The sequence below is a fragment of the Aulonocara sp. 'chitande type north' Nkhata Bay genome, linkage group LG12 (assembly GCF_057382095.1).
Source record: "Aulonocara sp. 'chitande type north' Nkhata Bay isolate Kocher_YH1m ecotype deep benthic linkage group LG12, A_spYH_male_GT1.1, whole genome shotgun sequence".
Lineage (NCBI taxonomy): Eukaryota > Metazoa > Chordata > Actinopteri > Cichliformes > Cichlidae > Aulonocara > Aulonocara sp. 'chitande type north' Nkhata Bay.
The window spans coordinates 21,087,190-21,106,882 of record NC_141355.1 but is presented as its reverse complement, the minus strand read 5'-3'; the positions used below and the strand labels follow the sequence as shown (position 1 = coordinate 21,106,882).

General features: G+C 39.9%; 2 protein-coding genes across 4 annotated transcripts; both read left to right on the top strand.

Annotated features, from left to right (window-relative positions):
- Positions 1 to 1,557: 1,557 nt before the first annotated feature.
- On the top strand, positions 1,558 to 11,043 carry rbm19 (RNA binding motif protein 19). 3 transcript variants are annotated; one of them, XM_086314216.1, is made up of 24 exons: positions 1,558 to 1,691; positions 1,779 to 1,961; positions 2,042 to 2,155; positions 2,389 to 2,427; positions 2,812 to 3,043; positions 3,218 to 3,450; positions 3,546 to 3,605; positions 3,702 to 3,780; positions 5,177 to 5,248; positions 5,452 to 5,661; positions 5,741 to 5,871; positions 5,972 to 6,096; positions 6,186 to 6,282; positions 7,510 to 7,620; positions 7,713 to 7,913; positions 8,002 to 8,068; positions 8,182 to 8,330; positions 8,411 to 8,471; positions 9,111 to 9,190; positions 9,285 to 9,340; positions 9,507 to 9,623; positions 9,720 to 9,825; positions 10,544 to 10,664; positions 10,762 to 11,043. In XM_086314216.1, the coding sequence occupies exons 1-24, from the start codon at positions 1,656 to 1,658 to the stop codon at positions 10,842 to 10,844; spliced, it is 2,763 nt and encodes a 920-aa protein (XP_086170342.1). In that variant the 5' UTR covers positions 1,558 to 1,655; the 3' UTR covers positions 10,845 to 11,043. The 3 variants fall into 3 exon arrangements, with proteins under 3 accessions (XP_086170342.1, XP_086170344.1, XP_086170341.1); XM_086314218.1 differs by having other exon boundaries at positions 2,386 to 2,427; positions 8,002 to 8,062; XM_086314215.1 differs by having other exon boundaries at positions 2,386 to 2,427.
- A 135-nt stretch (positions 11,044 to 11,178) lies between these two features.
- On the top strand, positions 11,179 to 16,667 carry plbd2 (phospholipase B domain containing 2). Its single transcript, XM_086314219.1, has 12 exons — positions 11,179 to 11,430; positions 13,367 to 13,460; positions 13,544 to 13,702; positions 13,794 to 13,894; positions 13,986 to 14,200; positions 14,605 to 14,699; positions 14,819 to 14,979; positions 15,157 to 15,252; positions 15,374 to 15,445; positions 15,546 to 15,698; positions 15,811 to 15,973; positions 16,117 to 16,667. The coding sequence occupies exons 1-12, from the start codon at positions 11,210 to 11,212 to the stop codon at positions 16,285 to 16,287; spliced, it is 1,701 nt and encodes a 566-aa protein (XP_086170345.1). The 5' UTR covers positions 11,179 to 11,209; the 3' UTR covers positions 16,288 to 16,667.
- The last annotated feature ends 3,026 nt before the right edge of the window (positions 16,668 to 19,693 follow it).

Below are 19,693 nucleotides of genomic sequence, written 5' to 3'. Positions count from 1 at the left end.
CTCCTTTTCCTTTTTCTTTGTTCCAGCTGTCATAACATCTTCATTAAAAGTGTAAAATTAAAATATAATCAAAGCTTATAATGTAAAAAAAAACACCTGAAAAAACCACTGAGTTTCTTGAAGTTGAAGGAAATATAATGTGTGTGAAGAGCATGAAAATTCAGCCCCAAAGATCCAACCAGCTCCAGCTGCTTAGCAATCCAACTAACTCCTGATTTAGATGATACGCTTCACTTAGCAGAAAAATGTAGGCAGCCAAGTTTTTTTTTCTTTTGTTTTAAACAATAAGCTACTGATTTTAAACAGCAAGTCGTCATCTCAGCAGGAAGCAAAGACCATACACAGCCAGATTAACCTGCAAGGCATGTGTAAGCTGCAGGCCCTGGTTGAACCTCCCTTCTTTCTGTTCTCCACACACTCTCCACCCTTCCGCCTTTAAGCCAGCTTCAAATACAGTTAATAGACTGTGTTTGGAGCTTAAGGTAGTTTTTCTAGCTGCAGGAACACCACAGTTGGGCTGCAGTATGCATGACTGCAACTCACAGTACAATGTAAGAAAAAGCAACATACAACATAAAGAAATGGTTTGCAAGCTTCATAATATCAAGAAACACAACGAAGACTTGCAAGTAAGGCTTGATGAAGCTCTGGAAAAAAATAAAGAGATCCTCCAAGAGAGAGAACAGCAGGACATCGAGCCAAGAGACATGCAGTGCAAACTCCAAGGCATGGAAGAAAAATACAGAGCGCTGCATGTAAAGCATAATAAAAAAAAAACTGCACAAAAATCAACAGTTGCTCCAAGAGAAGAAGCAACTGGACATAAAACAGAAAGAAATGGACTCCAAGCTTGAAGACATGGAAGAAAAATGCAGAGTGCTGCAAATAAGGCTCGATAAAACACTGCAGATAAGTAAAGCGTTTGTTCAAGAGAAAGAACAGCAGGACATAAAAGAGGAAGAAATGCAATGCAAACTTGAAGACATGGAGGAAAAATACAAAATGCTCCAAATAACTCTGAATGAAACACTGCTCCAAAATCAAGAGTTGCTTCAAGAGAAGGAGCAACAGGACATACAACAGAAAGAAGAAAAACTTATTCTCCAGAGGAAAAATCAAAAACTCCAAGAATTTTATAATGAAATAAAGTACCAAATAACTGAACTGGAAGCCGAAAAGAAAAAAATGGAAAAACAATGCTCAGCGATGCATAGTAGTATCAATGAAAGGTTTTGCAAAAGCAACAACAACAGAAAACACATGAAGACCTGCAGTGTACACTTCAAGAAAGCCAGCGCCACACCTTTCAGTCACAATTAATTCGTTTTCCAGATGTTAACTTGTCATATTTTAGTAATACTTGAACAGCTGTTATAGTTACATGTTTTCATATCATATATAACATCAGTTTTTTTTAATGTGTTTTTGATATGATTATTAGAACACCCAGTTAAATATTGTTTGATTATATACGCAGTAACCATTCCCGACCACAGGGTGGCGTTTATTCACTGATACGGTTACTATCGGCCGAAGAAGAAGAAGCCCCTCCCACTCAAGATGGCGAGCTAGAGGTTCTTGTCCACGCTGTTTTTGTTGACAAGTTATATAAAGCCGTTTTACGCGTTAACAGTGGAATTACACCTTCTTTCGTGATGTCGAGACTTATCGTTAAAAACCTCCCTAATGGGGTAAGTAAACAGCCCGCTCGCATGTGAACACAAAGCGAGAGCAGCCTTTAATTTGAGCCCAGCTAAATTTCACTGTTCTCTGTGCAGATGAAGGAGGACAGATTCAGGTCGATGTTTGCTGCCTTTGGCACTTTGACAGACTGCTCGCTAAAATTTACCAAAGACGGCAAGTTCCGTAAGTTCGGCTTTGTGGGTTTTAAATCCGAGGAGGATGCAAACAAGGCCCTGAAGCATTTCAATAAGAGCTTCGTGGACACATCCAGAGTGACGGTATGGCCTCAGCCGCACACAGTCTGTGCCTCGAGAGGGAACACGCGCATGCTTGATGGTTTACCTGTCCTTTATTCTAGGTGGAGATGTGTAAAGCGTTTGGAGACCCCAGTAAGGCAAGAGCCTGGAGTAAACACACTCAGAGCTCAGGGCAGGGCAAACCCTCTGCTCCGGCCGACACTGATGGCAAAAAGGTAGGAAACACCTGTGGACGGGAAATAACAGTATTTGTAAACTGACACTCTGTAATTACAGAGGTCGTACTTGTATATAAAACTTACCATATATCTTTATAATTCATTCTTCCCTCTGTATATCATAATTTTTTGCTGCCTTACCAGAGAATAATATAAGTATGATTTCATAGAATTTGTGTTTTTAATACAATTGTGTGTGTGTGTGTGTGTGTGTGTTTGAATTTTAGAAGAAGAAGCAGAAAAAGGAATCCAGCAGTATTCTGGGAGATGTAAGTAAATTATAAACTTTAAAATTTATCTGCTCTTAAATTGAGATGTTGGTCGGGAGATGGGTGCAAGCTTTGGGAAAAATGCTCAGACCTGCCCATCTGGCACCAACAGCCATGTCATGTTCAAAATCACTTAAATCACCGTTCCTCTTTATTAAGATGCTCAGTCTGACGTTCAGCAGGTTATGGTTAAGATTACCAGTACACTGACCAGTGCCTCACTGATTTGCTGATTAGATATGTGGGTAAATTAGCAGTTGAACAGGTGTACCCAATGAAGTGGCCTGTGAGAGTACAATTTTTTTTAAAAATTTTTGCCTAACTCATCAGTTTTTGTATGATGTAACACTTAATATTTGGACATCGGCTCATATCTCATTTCAGCTGGAAGAGGAAGCAGAATTCAAGGAGTTTCTGTCAGTGCATCAGAATCGAAGCCAAGCTCCGACCTGGGCAAACGACACTGCACAGGAAGCACCCGATCCCGACAAGAAGAAGAAGACGACTCAAAGCAAGAAGAAACCTGCGTCAGATGATTACCTCAACTTTGACTCAGACCAGTCAGAAGAAGACAAAGAGGATGAGGAAGAAGAAAATGATGAGAGTGAGGATGAAGGTTGGTAGTGGTTGTGTTTTAATTTTGGGGTTACATCAACATCAAATACTGAAATTTATATCAGAGAAATATTGTTCTAAAGTACACACAGAAAATCAGATTAAACTATATTAGAAAATATTCATCCAGGTTCAGTGAATTATTGTTAATTGTTTGCTATGCTGTTGATTCCAGATGCCACTAAAGAAGCACTGAAGTCTGGCTTATCAGATATGGACTACCTGCGGTCAAAGGTGGCACAAACAGCAGACACGGAGGAGGAGGAAGAAGAGGATGATGATGGTCCTTTACAGCACACAGACAGTGACTACGAGAGTGGAGACAGGGAAAACATCTCAAAGGTCAAGTCTTCAGTGACCTCTGAGGAAAAGGACCAGAGTAAAGTGAAGAAACCTGCCAAGCAGGAGGTGACTCCTCTATCAGAAGCTGTTTTAAATTTTTACATTCTGTCATTGTTACTAGTTTGTAGTGATTCACACCAACCCCTGTGTATTTACTACAGACGGAGGCAACAACAGAGTTCACAGTGAAGCTGAGAGGAGTCCCGTTCAATGTTAAAGAGGTGAGCGAACAAGAAACTTCTCAGTGTCGGCACTGAAATGTTCACTGTATCACTCTGAATCTGTGACGCTAACATTGTTTCCTGTAACACCACTAGAAACAAATTAGAGAATTTATGACTCCACTGAAGCCTGCAGCAGTCCGGATTGGGAAGAACGAAAGCGGAAATAGAACAGGTGTGATAGTAAAAGTATTTAAAGTTTCTCATTTTGCAGCAGTCACCCACATATGCTGTATTCAGTGGCTTGAGAAAATATAATTGCCCACTTCATGATTTCTTTTTTTTTTTTTTTTTTGTATATTTGTCACATTTGCATGTTTCAAATCATCAAATTCATTTTAATATTAGCGAAAGAGAATCCAAATAAATACAAAATGCCGTTTTTAAATAATGATTTAATTTTTTTTAAGGGAAAGAGCCCATACAAACCTTCCTGGTCCTAAGTGAAATTTTTATTCTCCCCTTCTTAAACCATGAATTATTCACCTTTTTTTAAAAAGCTGATAGCAGTCACACACAGACCTGATTACTGAATCTAAAGAAAGAGATTAAAAAACACAGACATCAATCAGTCTGCAAGTTACCAAGCCATTTCTAATACTGTGGGACTCCAGTGAAACCCAGTGAGAGCCATTATCCTCAAATGGAGAAAACATGCAACAGTGAGAAACTTCCTGGGAGTGGCCGGCCTTCCTAAATGACTTCCAAGAGCACATTGATTGGTCATCCAGGAGGTCACAAAAGAGCCTAGAACAACATCTACAGAACTGCAGGCCTGACTTGTCTCAGTTAAGGTCAAAGTTCATGATTCAACACTAAGAAAATGGCATACATAGTAGAGTCCAAGGAGAAAACCACTGCTGACCAAAAAGAACCCAAAGGCTCGTCTGACATCTGCCAAAATATTTCTTGATGATCCCCAAGACCTTTGGGAACATATTCTGTGACAACACAAAAGCTGAACTTTGTGGAAGGTTTGAGTCTCGTTACATCTAACATAAAACTAACACAGCATTCTATAAAGAGAACATCATACCAATGATCAAACACGGTGGTGGTAGTGTGATGGTCTAGAGCGTCTTTGCTGCTTCAGGACAACCTGCTGTAGTTGATAGAGCCATGAATTCTCCACTCTGAAAATCCTAAGGGAGAACTTCTGGCCAACAGTTCATGCCCTGAAGCTCCAGTGGACTTGGGTTATGCAGCAGGACAATGATCCAAAACACACTGGTCTACCTCTAAATGGCTCAAAAAAAAGTGTGACTGAGTTTGAGTGATATGAGAGACTTGTGTCAGATATCACAAATGGCTAATTGCAGTTCTTGCTGCCAATGGTGGCACAAACGGTTATTGGGTTTGGGGGACATTCAGGTAGGTTTGAATAACCTTTTCCCACTTTTGTGTGTTTGCTTGTCTTTCTGCAAAATTTTACATATTTTGATGATCTCGAGTGTGACAAATATGCAAAAACAATAATTCAGGATGAGGGTAATTACTTTTTCACAGCACTACAGGTCTGTATGAACTGTATACAGGCAGATGCATCTTAACAGTGTGCTGTTGTTTTTTAGGTTACGTATACGTGGACTTGCACTCTGAGGAAGAGGTGGAAAAGGCCTTGAAGAAAAACAAGGATTATATAGGTGAAATTATTAGGACTTATTTCTGTTCATAGTATTTGGCTGTGTTACTATGAATGAGATGTTACAGGGTGTAAAAACTCTGCACAAAATATGAGCGAAAACATTTGAAGCCACCATTCAGTTGGGGAAACAAAGACATTTATAGATGTATTTCTCATTCTCTACTAGCTGATGAAGCCTAGACTTTGTCCTTGTGTTTTCAGGAGGGCGTTACATTGAAGTGTTTCGCGTGGATGCTTTAGCGGGAAAGAACATAAGAGATGGAAAAGAGAAAGAAACTGACAGAAACTTTAGCAGGAAGCTCAAGGAGGACGAGGAGGAGGAAGATGTTTCAGAGTCGGGCCGACTCTTCATCAGAAACCTTCCTTACACCTGCACAGAGGAGGACATCAAAGATCTGTTTAGCAAACACGGTGAGTTACATTGATTACACGTCTGTAGAAAGAAATGCGCTCTTGTCCCAAGTGTTTCATGGTTATAAAATCTCTGCAGGTCCTTTATCTGATGTGCTGTTCCCAATTGACACGCTAACCAAGAGACCTAAAGGGTTTGCCTTTGTAACCTACATGATACCAGAGAACGCCGTGACAGCGCTCGCTCAGCTGGACGGACACATTTTTCAGGTGTTTTTGTCAGAACTTCTTCATCACTCTACACCTCATGGCTGGATTCAAAGTGCAGTTCATTAAATTCAGCTGTTTGAAAACTTTCTTACACCTCTAGGGCAGGATGCTTCACCTGCTTCCCTCCACTGTGAAGAAAGAAAAGAGTGACTCTGATGCTGGCGGTCCTGGCTCCTCATCTTACAAACGGCAAAAAGATGCTAAAACTAAAGCTTTAAGTTCCAGGTAATCGGGATCAAAGTGACCGTCTGTTTCTCTGTTTTTCATGCTGATATTTTTTTAAGCTTACACTTGAATTCTCGGTTTCTTTCTAGTTCACACAACTGGAACACCTTGTTTCTGGGTACAAGTGCAGTGGCAGATGCTATTGCTGAAAAATACAACACCACCAAAAGCCAAGTCCTGGACCACGTGAGTGACTTTACATCTAGTTCACCTGCATTTACGCTCCTGTCTGCCTCTTTTCCTCCTCCTTTTTTTTTTTTACTTGAACAATTTATTACAATTTTTAACAAATTATAAAAATATAATACAAGAGAAGAAATAATAATAATATATAAGGGAAAAGGGAGTTCAGCACAACTAATTATTAAATGCCTCTTTCAACCTTATATTACATTAACTTGGTAAAAGTTATTTAAACTGCAGACGGGCACCTAATAAATGGGTCCCATTTAAGAATGTGTTCATGAATTTTTATTAGTCTCACAGGCAGCCAGCTGTGTCATCATTGTTATCCATTCTCTATAAGGAGGTAGCAAGAGTCAGAAAATCCATCTTTCTTTAAAGGAACAGAAGCCAGAGTCTTGAAATTCAGTTGCTGAACCTAAGATAAACAGTTTTACAGAGATTTGAAATATTTTCTCTTAGAGAAAAGGTTAACCTCTTGAATATTATTCCATCAAACTTTGAGTCCTGCAGAAGTTCAATGTACATGGAGAATTAAAGACCCTTGTAACCCCACCCCTGCAGGAAAAGCTAGCTGGCAGTAGATTTCACAGACAAGACACAGACAAGACCACTCGGTTGAGCAAAGGGTCTCACTTTTTTTTAGTAGCTGTTAGATTGAACTACCTGTTGGGTAGGTAAGAGTACATCCAAACCATTTAGACAGACCACTTTTTACCTCCAGAATTGACTGTATGGTTATTTATAAATATCTGTTAATTGACTAGAACTTTGAAAAATGTTTGACTGGATACCAAATACGTGAAAAACAGAAGTAATTCCAGCTCTCTGACATATACCTGGTTAACTGATTTGTTTATGATTAGTTTATTATTCCATAGAGATTTCATAAGGATTTGAAAAAGTCCCAACAACCTGCTCTGTGTAATGTATAGCATACTGACCTAGTGTTGGTGATAATAGGATTTTCTTTTTGATATTATGGATTTGTCCCACACAGTCTATACCGCAGCAATAGCCCACTGCTCAGGTCAGTTTCTCGCTGAAACCAATTTGGTTTATTATGACTGTTATAGTTTGGTAACCACATTTTCAAATGCTTTAGGCTAATGGCACAGTAATAACATCATCTCAATCCAAAAAAAAAATCCTCTTTTTACAGACTTGTGTTTTTCATTTCCTCTTTATTTATTTATTGCATGTATCTATGGTCCTTGCTCTCCCCTGCAGGAGTCAAAGGGAAGTGTTGCAGTGAGGATGGCTTTGGGGGAAACACAAATTGTCCAGGAGACGCGGCAGTTTCTGCTGGATAACAGTGTCAGCCTGGATTCCTTCAGTCAGGTATGCTTGATGTACTTCTCAGTGCTCTTGATCCAAATGCGTGAATGAAAATTTGAATGAAAAGTCCACGGCTTGCGTCCCTTCGTCTACAGGCGGCAGCAGCAAGGAGCAACACAGTGATCCTGGTGAAGAACCTTCCAGCTGGAGTGCAGGCGTCAGAGCTTGAGGAGCTCTTCTCACCTTATGGTTCTTTGGGCCGTGTGCTGCTGCCACCTTCAGGACTCACTGCAATCGTTGAGTTTCTGGAGTCGACTGAAGCAAAACGAGCCTTCACAAGAATGGCTTACAGTAAGGTGTGTGCAACCTTTCACCTGCATATAGTATGTTTTGACTGCTGGATACTGAAGACTTCTTATTGGATCAAATTCATTCCTAATCCAGTTCCATCATGTCCCGCTGTATTTGGAGTGGGCGCCTGTCGGGGTGTTTGTAGCCAAACCAGAACCAGGTAAACTCTCTCAAAACACAGCCGGGCAGTCTCTTTAAGAGAGAGCAGTATTTTCCAGACTTGAAGGGTATGATATGTATAATCAGAATCCACCATTGCTCTGTTTAACTAAGTATTAGAGAAGAAGGCAGCCGAGAAAGAGGAGAAGAAGATAGAAAATGAGGAAGAAGATGATGAAGAGGAGGAGGAGGAAGCTCTTCCAGGTTCTACGCTTTTCATTAAGAATCTTAATTTCAACACGACAGAGGAGAAACTATTGGAGGTGGGTACATTAATAAATACTATTATTATTAACTGTTTAATCACTGGCTGATGGTCATGGTTTTTATTTGTTCATTTCAGACATTCTGCAAATGTGGCAAAGTCAAATCCTGCACGATATCCAAGAAAAAAGATAAAACAGGTACCGAGAAGGGTTTCAAATATTTCCTTTCAGAACAAGTGCCGGCATGTGCTTATTAACTGATAATACAAATGGAGTGCTCACTATTCAACCACAAATTATGTTTTGGTTAAGAAAAGTATTTTTGTAGACTCAGTGGTAAGTTATGCTGCTGTAAGATTGTTCAGCATAACCACTTTGTTGATGGGTCAGTGATGGTCTGGTGAGGCAGATCCATGGAGGGAGGCACAGATCACTGCCATAGGTAACATTATGAAATGCTTGGACCTGCTGTCAGACCCTACACCGGTGCAGGGGGTCCTGGGTTCCTCCTGGTGCACGATAATGACCAACCTCATGTGGCAATAGTATGCAGGCAGTTCCTAGAGAATGAAGGAATTGATATCATTGATGGCCCCCATGCTTGCCTGAATTAAATCCAATAGAAAACCTCTGGGACACTTTTCAGTCCATCTGAAGATGACAGGTTGCACCTTGGACTTTCCAGGAGCTCAGTGATGCCCTCGTCCAGATCTGGGAGGACGAGACTTCAGAACCATCTGAAGTTTAATCACAGACAAGCACGCTGTTAATATTGTGCTAAACATCTGCTTTTCTCTGCGTAATCACTGTTCTCATGCTTATTGTTCTGTCTTCTAGGCAAACTGTTGTCAATGGGTTACGGTTTTGTCCAGTATCAGACGGCAGAAGCAGCTCAGAAGGCCCTGAGGCAGCTACAGGTACCATCCACACCTCCTCAGCAACACTCTCGCAGCTTTTCTCCACAAGCAGGTTTTTGGCTAATGTCTTCTCTCTCCTTAAACCCTCCTTCAGCACTGTAAGGTGGATGATCACCAGTTAGAGCTGAAGGTTTCAGAGAGAGCCACAAGGTCAGATGTGAATCAGAAAGGTTTTCTTTTTCCCCACTTATGTCTATTTACTTACAAGAATATGCTCCTAAACATTTCAGCTGACATGTTTATGGTTAGAATTTGTGGTAGCATGAAGACATCGCTCGTCTTGTCACCACTCATTCATTTTTTTTCCCATGTGCAGGACAGCTGTGGTGACACGGAAGAAGAAACAAGCTGACAAGAAGCAGACGGGATCCAAGATCCTTGTGCGCAATGTTCCTTTCCAAGCATCTGTCAGGGAAATCAGGGAGCTTTTCTGGTAACACGTACACAGCTATCGTTTTTTATTATTATTTACGCTGTTGGAAGAGCTAAATTAATACTCACATTTCCTCCTTGTATTTCATCTTCTCAGTACATTTGGGGAGCTAAAGACTGTCCGTCTTCCAAAGAAAGCGGCTGGTTCAGGAAGTCATCGAGGTTTTGGCTTTGTTGATTTCCTCACCAAACAAGATGCTAAGGTTTGTGAGTGATTCATGAAACGAAGAAAATATACATTTCATCAGCTACTCAGAATATTATAGCATGTAGATTTGTAGGCCTCATCATTTGGCTACATGTCGGTCTGTGGGTGTCTCCATCGCCAAATGTATTTTATTATTTAACATTGAAGGGCAACAATAGAGGAAATGATCCAAGGTCTGTGACATACAGTACTTTCAACAGCATATAAAGAACTTTTTTTAAAATACTCAAGGTGGGATATTTTAATGTGCTTTAAAAATATTAAAATAGATTTTTGTGTTACAGATTTTCTGCTAATAGGAAGTTTAGAAACAATTTCAAGCCGGAAGCTGACATATCCAAGAGAGATAATATAATTTCAATTTCAAAAATCTAATTTGATGATCACAGTTTGAACAAATTTAATCAAAAGAAGTAATCGAACGAGTGTTTTGAGAAGAGCAGCCATCTGAATATTAGCACATACCGTGCTTTCAACCATTTTCACCAACATTCAGGGATAAGCATGTATTTAACTAATTTCTGGTTTTCATTACCAATTATTGGCCTTAAAACTGATCTTGTAGCATATTGTTAAAAAGGAGATCCAGCCAACATTTTTAAGCATCAGTCTTAGCTCAAGTGACTCAAATTAGTAAAGTGTGGCAATATTTATTTTAGAGGGATTTTGGCTGTCACACTGATTAGCAGTTGTGTTCCTCTCTTTCTATGTAGAAAGCGTTTGCGGCGCTATGCCACAGCACCCATCTGTACGGGAGACGTCTTGTGCTGGAGTGGGCTGACGCAGAGGAAACTGTGGAGGCATTGAGGCGAAAAACAGCTGAACATTTTCATGGTAAATCCACCAAATCCTTGTTAACAGGACACAATTAAATAAAAAGTAGGTTTGCCATTTATTCATTTTTTTTTTGTTTCGTTTTATTCCTCCTCAGTCACTGCCAAAAAGCAGCGAAAAGCGGAAGTTATGGAAGGAATTTTGGAGACAATGGAAACTGAAGGTGGTGTGGAAGACTGACATCTGCAGCCTCCACACAAATCCTGACCCCAACGCTCTGTGTAAAATGGACTGAATAAAACATGGACCCGAATATCTGCAGAAGTTTATAATGAATTTAAAAGCAGGTCCAGTTTTCTATGGATTAACTAGTATTTTGTACAGAATGAAATGTCCAAGAGATCTGATGTACCTGACGACTGGTTTTTATATATGTATAAAAGCTGCGTACATGTTACTTTTTGTCTCATGTCTCGTTTGTGACAGTGACTGAACTACTGATGAACTTATGATGCGGGATGTCGGGCGGCGTCTTTTATTTTGAAAGTCCCGGCGGTAGTCAGGTGACTTGGCCCATCGAAGTCACATGATTTGTTCATGTAAACATGGCGTGCAGGCGGAACGGAGCTGACCGTGTTAGAAGTTTTGCAGAGGTTTTAGATCTTTTAAAGATGTTTTTGCTTTTGTTTTGTATGTTTACGGCCGTTCGAGCAGAAATACGAACGGCTGTGATCGACAAGCAAACCGGACAGCTGTCTGTCATAGAGGGATATCAGGAGGATTTTGTGGCTTGGGCGAATTTCACTGATGATATTGAAACGTCAGGGTGAGTGTTTAGAGGCTGTTCTTGGTCTAAAATGTAAACTATTTGCCTCTAAAGGCTCGGTTTGTCTGTGCGGTTTGTGCTTGAAATAGGTCGTTGGTGAATGGTCAAGCTGGGTCAGTGCTGCAGTTTCTTACAGAAAGTAAGAAAAGCGTGTTGCAGCGTTGACTCCTGATATTGTTTCAATTATTCGGTTAATCGTTTAATGCAAGGGTGAAGAGCTCAAGGTCCGGTGTCCTGCATGTTTTAGATATCACCTTGGGTCAGCACGCCTGAAGCAAATGATTAGTGCATTACCAGGCCTCTGGAAAACCTCAAGACATGTTGAGTAGGTCATTTAGCCATTTAAATCATCGGTGTTGGCTAAAGGACACGTCTAAAACCTGCAGGACACGGCCCTTGAGGCCTGGAGTTCCCCACCACTTGTTTAGTGTATAATTTGCAGTTCCACACACAGTGTTTTACTAGTTTTACAGCCAAACCGATCCAGATTCTCTCAGACTAGTTCAAGAATTTAAGAAAAAATGAGAAATTATACATATTAAAATATTTGAGTTCATAAAGAACGTAAACAATCATCCCCTATGAAGCTGTAACAGAATGGTGTTCGGCAGTGTCAATGGTCTAAATTGTTTTCCTTGTTTTTTCGTAAATGTTGACTTGTTGAGCAACATTTAATCCTTGTGGTTTTGTTTTGAGGAACCCAAATTAGCAGAAGTGGCACACATGACACACTGAGAAATCTTCTGGAGGTCTTTAAAAGTTTTTCTTTGGACATTGGCTGGGTTTTTGTTTGTTCTGTTTGGGAGGGGAGATAATATTTTGTATCTTTAGGCACTTTGTTACTAGCAGCCTGTTACAAGAACACATCCTTTGCACCCATTTCTTTAGTTGCAAAAACAAAAAAAATAGAAAAGATAATACAGCATCCATAGTGTGTGGCCTGTGGAAACTATATGAAAAGTGAGGAAACTGGCAGGTCATAAAGAAATCTGTCTTCTCTGTAAAGAAAAGGGTGAGCCACTGAGGTCCCCAGATTACACAAGAAGTGGACTGAAGATCAGTGACAACAGGTCTGATGGAGTGATAAATTTAATTTTGAAACTTCTGGTTCAAATAGCACCATGTATGGAGGAGGTCAGGCAAGAGGTAGAACCAGTATCTACATCCTTCTGTAAAACATGGTGGACGCCCTGTCGTTTTTTTTTTTGGAGCTGCGTTTTAGCCAGTGGTGCTGGAGATCTTGTTAAAATTGATCAATCGGAATCAGAATATTTTATTAATCCCAGAGTGGTCACAGTTGCTCCAAGACAGTAAGAACAGTAATCAACTAAATGAAATAATATAATAGATTAAATAACAATAACATGAATAATAATGATAATAGTAATAATACATATAAATGCAATCTCTTACAAAGTTACAAAATATAACAAAATAGCTCTGTATGTAGAACAGTGCATTCACATTTTAATCCACCGTATAATAGTATCTGAAAAGCATGTGATTGACAGCTGCTTCATTTTTCAGCTTGACAATGATCCCAAACACACTGCCAATGCCATAAAGTCATACCTGGATAGAAAAACACTCAGTATTGAAGTATTAATAGTATTAAGCCTGGAGAACTATTCCTGAACCTACTTAAAGAAATTACACGAAAGTTAGTTTAAGAAAGTTCAGACTGTGCTGGCAAATTAAGATGGTCATACCAAAACTTGACTTTCAGTCTGATTAGATTTACACAGACTTTGCTTTTGACTTGTATTCATAACCTTGCTTGCACATAATTCAGTAGAGCACTGCACCACCTATTTTCCTAGCAAAATGTAAACAAATGGGGGGTGGCTCAAGGTTTTTGCACAGTGCTGTAAACTTCATAAATCTATTTTTTTTTTCTTCTGGAGATCGTTTTACATTTTTATGCTCCCTCTTTCAGCTGGTCTTTCTTGGAGGTGACTAGCAGCAGTCGGTACAACGACAGCATCCAGGCTTACGCTGCAGGTGCAGTTGAGGCTGCAGCAACGTCTCCGGTCAGTCTAACCCTCATTTGGTCAGACGTTAAAATATTTTTGGTTTAATTATTCTAATGACTAGGTATGCTGGTGTTTTTTAGCTGATCTATAAACACTGGATGAACACTCTAATGGGTTACTGCGAACCCTTGATGTATGAATCTGCCTACTGCGAGCGCCTTAAGTCTTTCATCATAACCAACATGCAGTGGATTCAGGACCAAATAGAGAATAATCCAAACTCACCCTACTGGTACCAGGTACAATGAGCAGGACTGAAAAAAATCCCTTACATGACAAGCTTTTTTAAAGGCCAGAAATCAGACTTTGTGCTATCTGTTTCTTCATCAGGTGCGTCTGACATTGCTGCAGCTCAAAGGTTTGGAGGACAGCTACAATGATCAGCTGTCTTTGCCAATAGGGTCATTCTCTCTCAACCCATTTGGCTTCCTGTAAGTAGTTATCTCCTTTTCTGAATCATTCAAACATGTTTTACCCTCTTTTGCTGAGATTTTAAACTTTCACTTGCTGTTGCCCAAACAGACTTTTCCAAATGGGCGGAGACCTTGAGGACCTGGAATCGGCTCTGAATAAATCCAGTCAAACCCGACCCATTGGCTCTGGCTCCTGCTCTGCACTGATTAAGCTTCTGCCTAACAATAAGGAACTGCTGGTGTCACATGACACCTGGAACACCTACCAGGCCATGCTGCGCATAATGAAGAAATACATTTTTGCCTTTAAAGTTTCTCCTCTAGGTAATTAATTGACGCAAGTGTGCCTCCTGATTGGTGATGAGATTCATTGGGATTGATCAGGAGAGACGAGATTAGAAATGAGCACATCAGAGGGACAGATCAGGTTGAGTGACAACAAAGTTAGAGAGGCAAAGGTTAGATGATTTGGACATTGATTTTTCCAGTTTAGCTGTTGCTGTTTCTAGATACCTGCTCACTCTACTTTTCAGATTTACAATACAAAAACAATGGTCCCAATTTTTTTATATAATGGCAAAACAATTAGATATGTCCTTAAATGCTTGACTTTTGAATTCTTTAATGCACGTTTAAAACCCCAAAAGTACCCTAGCACCATTTTTGATGTAATTATTTTAGGGACTAGTTGATAGTGTGACTTCAGCACGTGCTCTCATGTTTTTCAGACAACTATGTTCTTCCTGGAAGAACTCAGGCATTCTCATCCTACCCTGGATCCATCTTCTCTGGGGATGACTTTTACATCCTAAGCAGCGGCTTGGTAAGATCTCTTTATACTTGACATTATATAACAGAATATGATTTTTTTTTTTTTTTTTAAAGGGAAAGCTGAGATTATCTTACTGCTTTTATTTTTTTTCTTTCTTTTTCTGTCTGTAGGTTACTTTGGAAACCACCATTGGCAACAGCAACCCTGCTCTCTGGAAATATGTTCAGCCCACTGGAACAGTCATGGAGTGGCTGAGAAACATTGTTGCAAATCGGCTCGCTGCTACTGGCAAGGACTGGGCAGAAATCTTCACGAAGTACAACAGTGGAACGTGAGTTAGTTTTAATCATCAAATAGAAACTGTTTGATCTGCTGACAAGGCTCCAGACTGTTCTGCTTTTTAGCTTGTGTTGATAATCCTCACTGAAGACCAGATTATGTAACATTTTGTTTTGTCCGTGTTGTGCGTATTAGTGAAAAGAAGGCCACTTTTAACTTTGCTTTGCAGTTACAACAACCAGTGGATGATTGTCAACTACAACCTCTTCACTCCAGGGAAGACTGACATCACAGAAGGGCTCTTTGTCGTGCTGGAGCAGATTCCGTAAGTCACAGCACCCGAACTTGGATCAAAATAGATCATTTATTCAGTGTTTCTATTGACAATATATAACCCTATCAGATCTGACCTTAAAACAAGCATTTTATTTTTTCCAATGCTGCAGAGGACTCGCCATTTACGCTGATAAAACTCAGGAACTGCTGAAGAAAGGATACTGGGCTAGTTACAACATACCGTAAGTATTTGGTGTGCAAACATTAAGGTAAATGTTAATCTGTACTTTAGATTATGCATGTGTCTTTTCTTTTGTCCATACTTCCAAATTCTTTCTGAAGGTACTATGTGGAAATATTTAATAAGAGTGGCTGCAATGAGTTGGTTGAGAAGTTTGGCCCGTGGTTCTCTCTGGACCAGAATCCTCGGGCTCAGATTTTCCAGAGAAACCAGACAGATGTTACAGATGTGGACTCGATGGTCCGCCTGATGAGGTACGGTCTGTGTGTAGCAGATTTGTATTCCCAAAACAAACAATCTCTGATAGATGTTGTAGTTAGGGAGAAAAAGGTCTCTTAATTCATGAGATACACTGTTCCTCCTCAGGTATAATAACTTTAAGGAAGATCCACTCTCAAAGTGTGACGGCTGTGATCCACCTGAGAACGGAGAGAATGCGATCTCAGCGCGGTCAGACCTGAACCCAGCTAATGGAACATATCCATTTGGCGCCTTAAAGCAGAGACCACACGGAGGAACAGACATGAAGGTTTTCATTTTCACATCTCCCTTTGCCCTAACCCTTTTACCCATCATGCACCCTGAAGATTTTTTTTTTGGTTTGCCGTAAGTAAAAATGAGTTTAAAAGAGATGTCCACTAAGTTTGAGCCATTGTGTGTGATTCTTTGCAGCTGACCTCCTACGAGATGTTTCGAGAGTACGGCATGGTGGCAGTGAGTGGTCCAACCTGGGACCAAGTGCCACCCTTCCAGTGGAGCGCTTCCCCCTACAAAGACCTGCTACACATGGGTCAGCCTGATGTATGGCGTTTCAAGCCTATAAAAGTCACCTGGACTCCTTAACTGGCATCAGTAGTTCCAGCTCTATGATGTTTGACAAAGGGAAATGGCATCACTGCTTCTCACAAAAATCTTTAAGTGGTACAGAGATTAATAATGTACCTCTATTTGAATAAGAAGACAGAAAATTAGATTTATTTTTTTTTGCATTTCTCTTTCTCATGCAAAATATGTGAAAATCATTATAATAAACCCAATAAATATGCACCTTTCTGTGGAGAAATCACCAAGTATTATTACTTACTTTTATGCTGATGAACATTTTCTGTAACACTTGTTGCAAATGTTTTAATCCTGGGATAAATCATTTTTGAGTTATTCAGTATTTTCTGAAGTTTAGATTTTTTTGTAAATAACTTTTTAAATAAACAACAGAGCGATCACTTCTTTTTAAAAGGCGTGTGTGTGTGTGCGCGCGCGTGCGTGCGTGCGTGTGCGTGCGCGTGTGATAAAACAGGAAAAAATGGTCAAAGTGAATCAGGAGCTCAAAGTAAAGCTTGATGAAGCTCTGGAAAAAATAGACCCTTCAAGAGAAAGAACAGCAGGACACAGACCTGAGAGACATGCAGTGCAAACTCCAAGGCATGGAGGAAAAATACAGAGCGCTGCATGTAAAGCATAATAAAACACTGCACAAAAATCAACAGTTTCTTCAAGAGAACAAGCAGCATGACACAAAACAGAAAGAAATGGACTCCAAGCTTAAAGACATGGAGGGAAAAGGCAGTGTGCTGCAAATAAGGCTCGATAAAACACTGCAGAGAAATAAAGAGTTTGTTCACGAGAAAGAACAGCAGGACATAAAAGAGGAAGAAATGGTATGCAAGCTTGAAGACATGGAGGAAAAATACAAAATGCTCCAAATAACTCTTAATGAAACACTGCTCCAAAATCAGCAGTTGCTTCAAGAGAAGGAGCAACAGGACATACAACAGTTCACCCAATGCTTTTACTCACTGTATCCACAAAGTGGCTGGTTATGAATACTCAATAACACTTCAATGAGTTACCACTATGTCAGTAGCTGGTTCTCTGACCCAGCACTTCGAGTTTATTCTTCTATTTCTTTTCTTAGGTATATTGAAGGTATGTTAAGTTCTTGTTGTGGCTGTTATTAGTTTGGATCTGAGTTTCCTTGTATATTGTTATTCATTGTTTATGGTTAAGTCCATCTAGTTATATTCTTTTGATTATTTAGATTCCTTTGTGTCATCACCTCTGTTAAGTCTCCCTTGTTGGTTAGTGTGTCTAATCTGTCTTGTTTCATGTCTGTGTGGTTCATGTTGTCAAGTTGTGTCATGTCTGCGTCCTGTCATGTTTCCTGTTTATTTTGAAAGTCTTGTTTCCATATTCTATGTGCTTAGTTTAGACTTCCCTGTGGCATCAATATGTTCATCTCGTTGGCTGTTTCCTCACATGTTTTTACTTCCCTGATCACCTCCTGTGTGATCCACTAATACTAATCAATTTCATGTAAGACAGAGTATCATTATAGTAGTGTTTAAAATTAGGCTTTTGGCTAATGTATTTGCATTTGTGGAAATAAAATTTAGCTAAGGTAACTAACAAGTTTATTATAAAGTATACATCTTTTTTGCCATCAAAAGAAACAAAATACAACATTTTCCAATTTCAGAGTAAAGTCCTTGTAGAGCTGTCCAGTAATGAATTTACTGAAGTCTTTCCAAGACGTTCTAGCATGTGAACAGATCCAGAAGAGGTGCTGCACAGTCTCAGGTTGACTTCCACAAAATCCACAGTTCAGATTTATGTCCCTTTTGAACTTTGTCATATAATGATTAGCAGGATAATATTTATGAAGTATTTTGAATGAAACTTCTTTTACTTTATTGGGTACAAGATGCTTATTAGGAATTGTCCATACTCTTTTCCAAGTAATGTCACTGACAAAGGACTTCCAATAAGAAATCACGTATGGAACAAACAGAGATTCTCTCTGGAACAAAGCACAAAGATTCTTATTACCTTTACTATGGTTTGTAGACAGACTCTTCCTATGTGTGAATCCACAGGATTGGGGAGAGAAACAGGTGATATACAAGGTTGAATTTCTTTAAATAGCATTATAATACCCATAGGTATCAAATCAAACAATATGGCATATTAGTCCAATACGTATGGGGTGTAAAGTTGTGTTCATATATAAGAGACCATGCAAATAGAACTCCAAATTCACACTTCACACAGTCTGCTCCCACAGACCATGACACAATACAACTCCAGCAGAATGAATTTGATTCAACATTTGGCTGAAGCTGCCTCAGACTTTCTGCTGAAACAAATTTGGTATTGCTACCACTGAATATTCTGGATATATTATCATCAGCCCATTATCATCAATGGAGCTCCAGTGGAGAGGGTGCAGTCCTTCAAGTATCTTGGTGTTCACATCTCCTCAGACCTGACATGGGCTGCCCACATTCAGGCCCAGACCAAAAAGGCTAGGCAGCGCCTGTATCACCTACGACAACTGAGGAAGTTCAGGGTCTCTCCAAAGATCCTCAGGATTTTCTATACAGGCGCTGTGGAGAGCATCCTCACACAGAACATGACATCGTGGTTTGGGAACAGCTGTGTGAAGGACCAAAAAGCTCTCCAGAGAGTGATCCGTACAGCAGAACGCTGCTGCAGGATTGCTCTCCCCCCGCTTCAGGACACCTACACCAGGAGATGCCGGACTAGAGCAGCGCAGATACTGAAGGACCCGTCCCATCCTGGCAACAAACTGTTCCAACTTCTACAATCTGGTAGAAGGTTCCGCATCTTCCGGGCAAGGACAGAGAGACTCAAGAGGAGCTTCTATCCCCAAGCCATCCGTGCCCTAAACACACACACCCGCCCGCTCACATCATCTCACATCATCTATAATTGACTGAGACAGGACTCTCTTCCAGACACTAAACCAAGGAACAATGTACATTTCAAATTCCTTTAAATTTAAATATGTTTATATTGTCTATCCTGTAAAATAGTCAGATGTCCAAAATAGTCAGATGTCTATTCTTATTAATGTACAGAATTCACCTGCTTGCTGCTACTACTGCACATTCACCCAATGTGTATATATGTATATATATATATATGTATATATATATATATATATATATATATATATATATATATATATATATATATATTCTAATGCTCAAAATAAGAATAAAGATAATGAAGGAAACGGTTTCCAAGGCCTAATCCGTGGATCGACTTCCTTCGAGGCGTGGACGTCTATCAGCAGAGAATGTCCCTTAGTCTGTAACACAGTCAAATATATTCTCAAGTAATATTCAAGCATGCCATTCAGCGTGTTAGTACGAGCTCGGGAGCAGCTTGGGAGAACAAGAAAACAGAGACTGCTTCAGGTTGTCTTCCCAAATTGACTCAACTTTAT

What these genes read in the sequence shown, in the direction of transcription:
- rbm19 (XM_086314215.1), top strand. Translation starts at nt 1,656, where the DNA reads ATGTCGAGACTTATCGTTAAAAACCTCCCTAATGGG. An exon ending in AGAAACCTGCCAAGCAGGAG is followed by an intron (nt 3,451 to 3,545) that starts GTGACTCCTCTA and finishes TATTTACTACAG; the next exon opens with ACGGAGGCAACAACAGAGTT. An exon ending in AGATCTGTTTAGCAAACACG is followed by an intron (nt 5,662 to 5,740) that starts GTGAGTTACATT and finishes AAATCTCTGCAG; the next exon opens with GTCCTTTATCTGATGTGCTG.
- plbd2 (XM_086314219.1), top strand. Translation starts at nt 11,210, where the DNA reads ATGGCGTGCAGGCGGAACGGAGCTGACCGTGTTAGAAGTTTTGCAGAG. An exon ending in GATGATATTGAAACGTCAGG is followed by an intron (nt 11,431 to 13,366) that starts GTGAGTGTTTAG and finishes TCCCTCTTTCAG; the next exon opens with CTGGTCTTTCTTGGAGGTGA. An exon ending in TGGGCTAGTTACAACATACC is followed by an intron (nt 15,446 to 15,545) that starts GTAAGTATTTGG and finishes TTCTTTCTGAAG; the next exon opens with GTACTATGTGGAAATATTTA.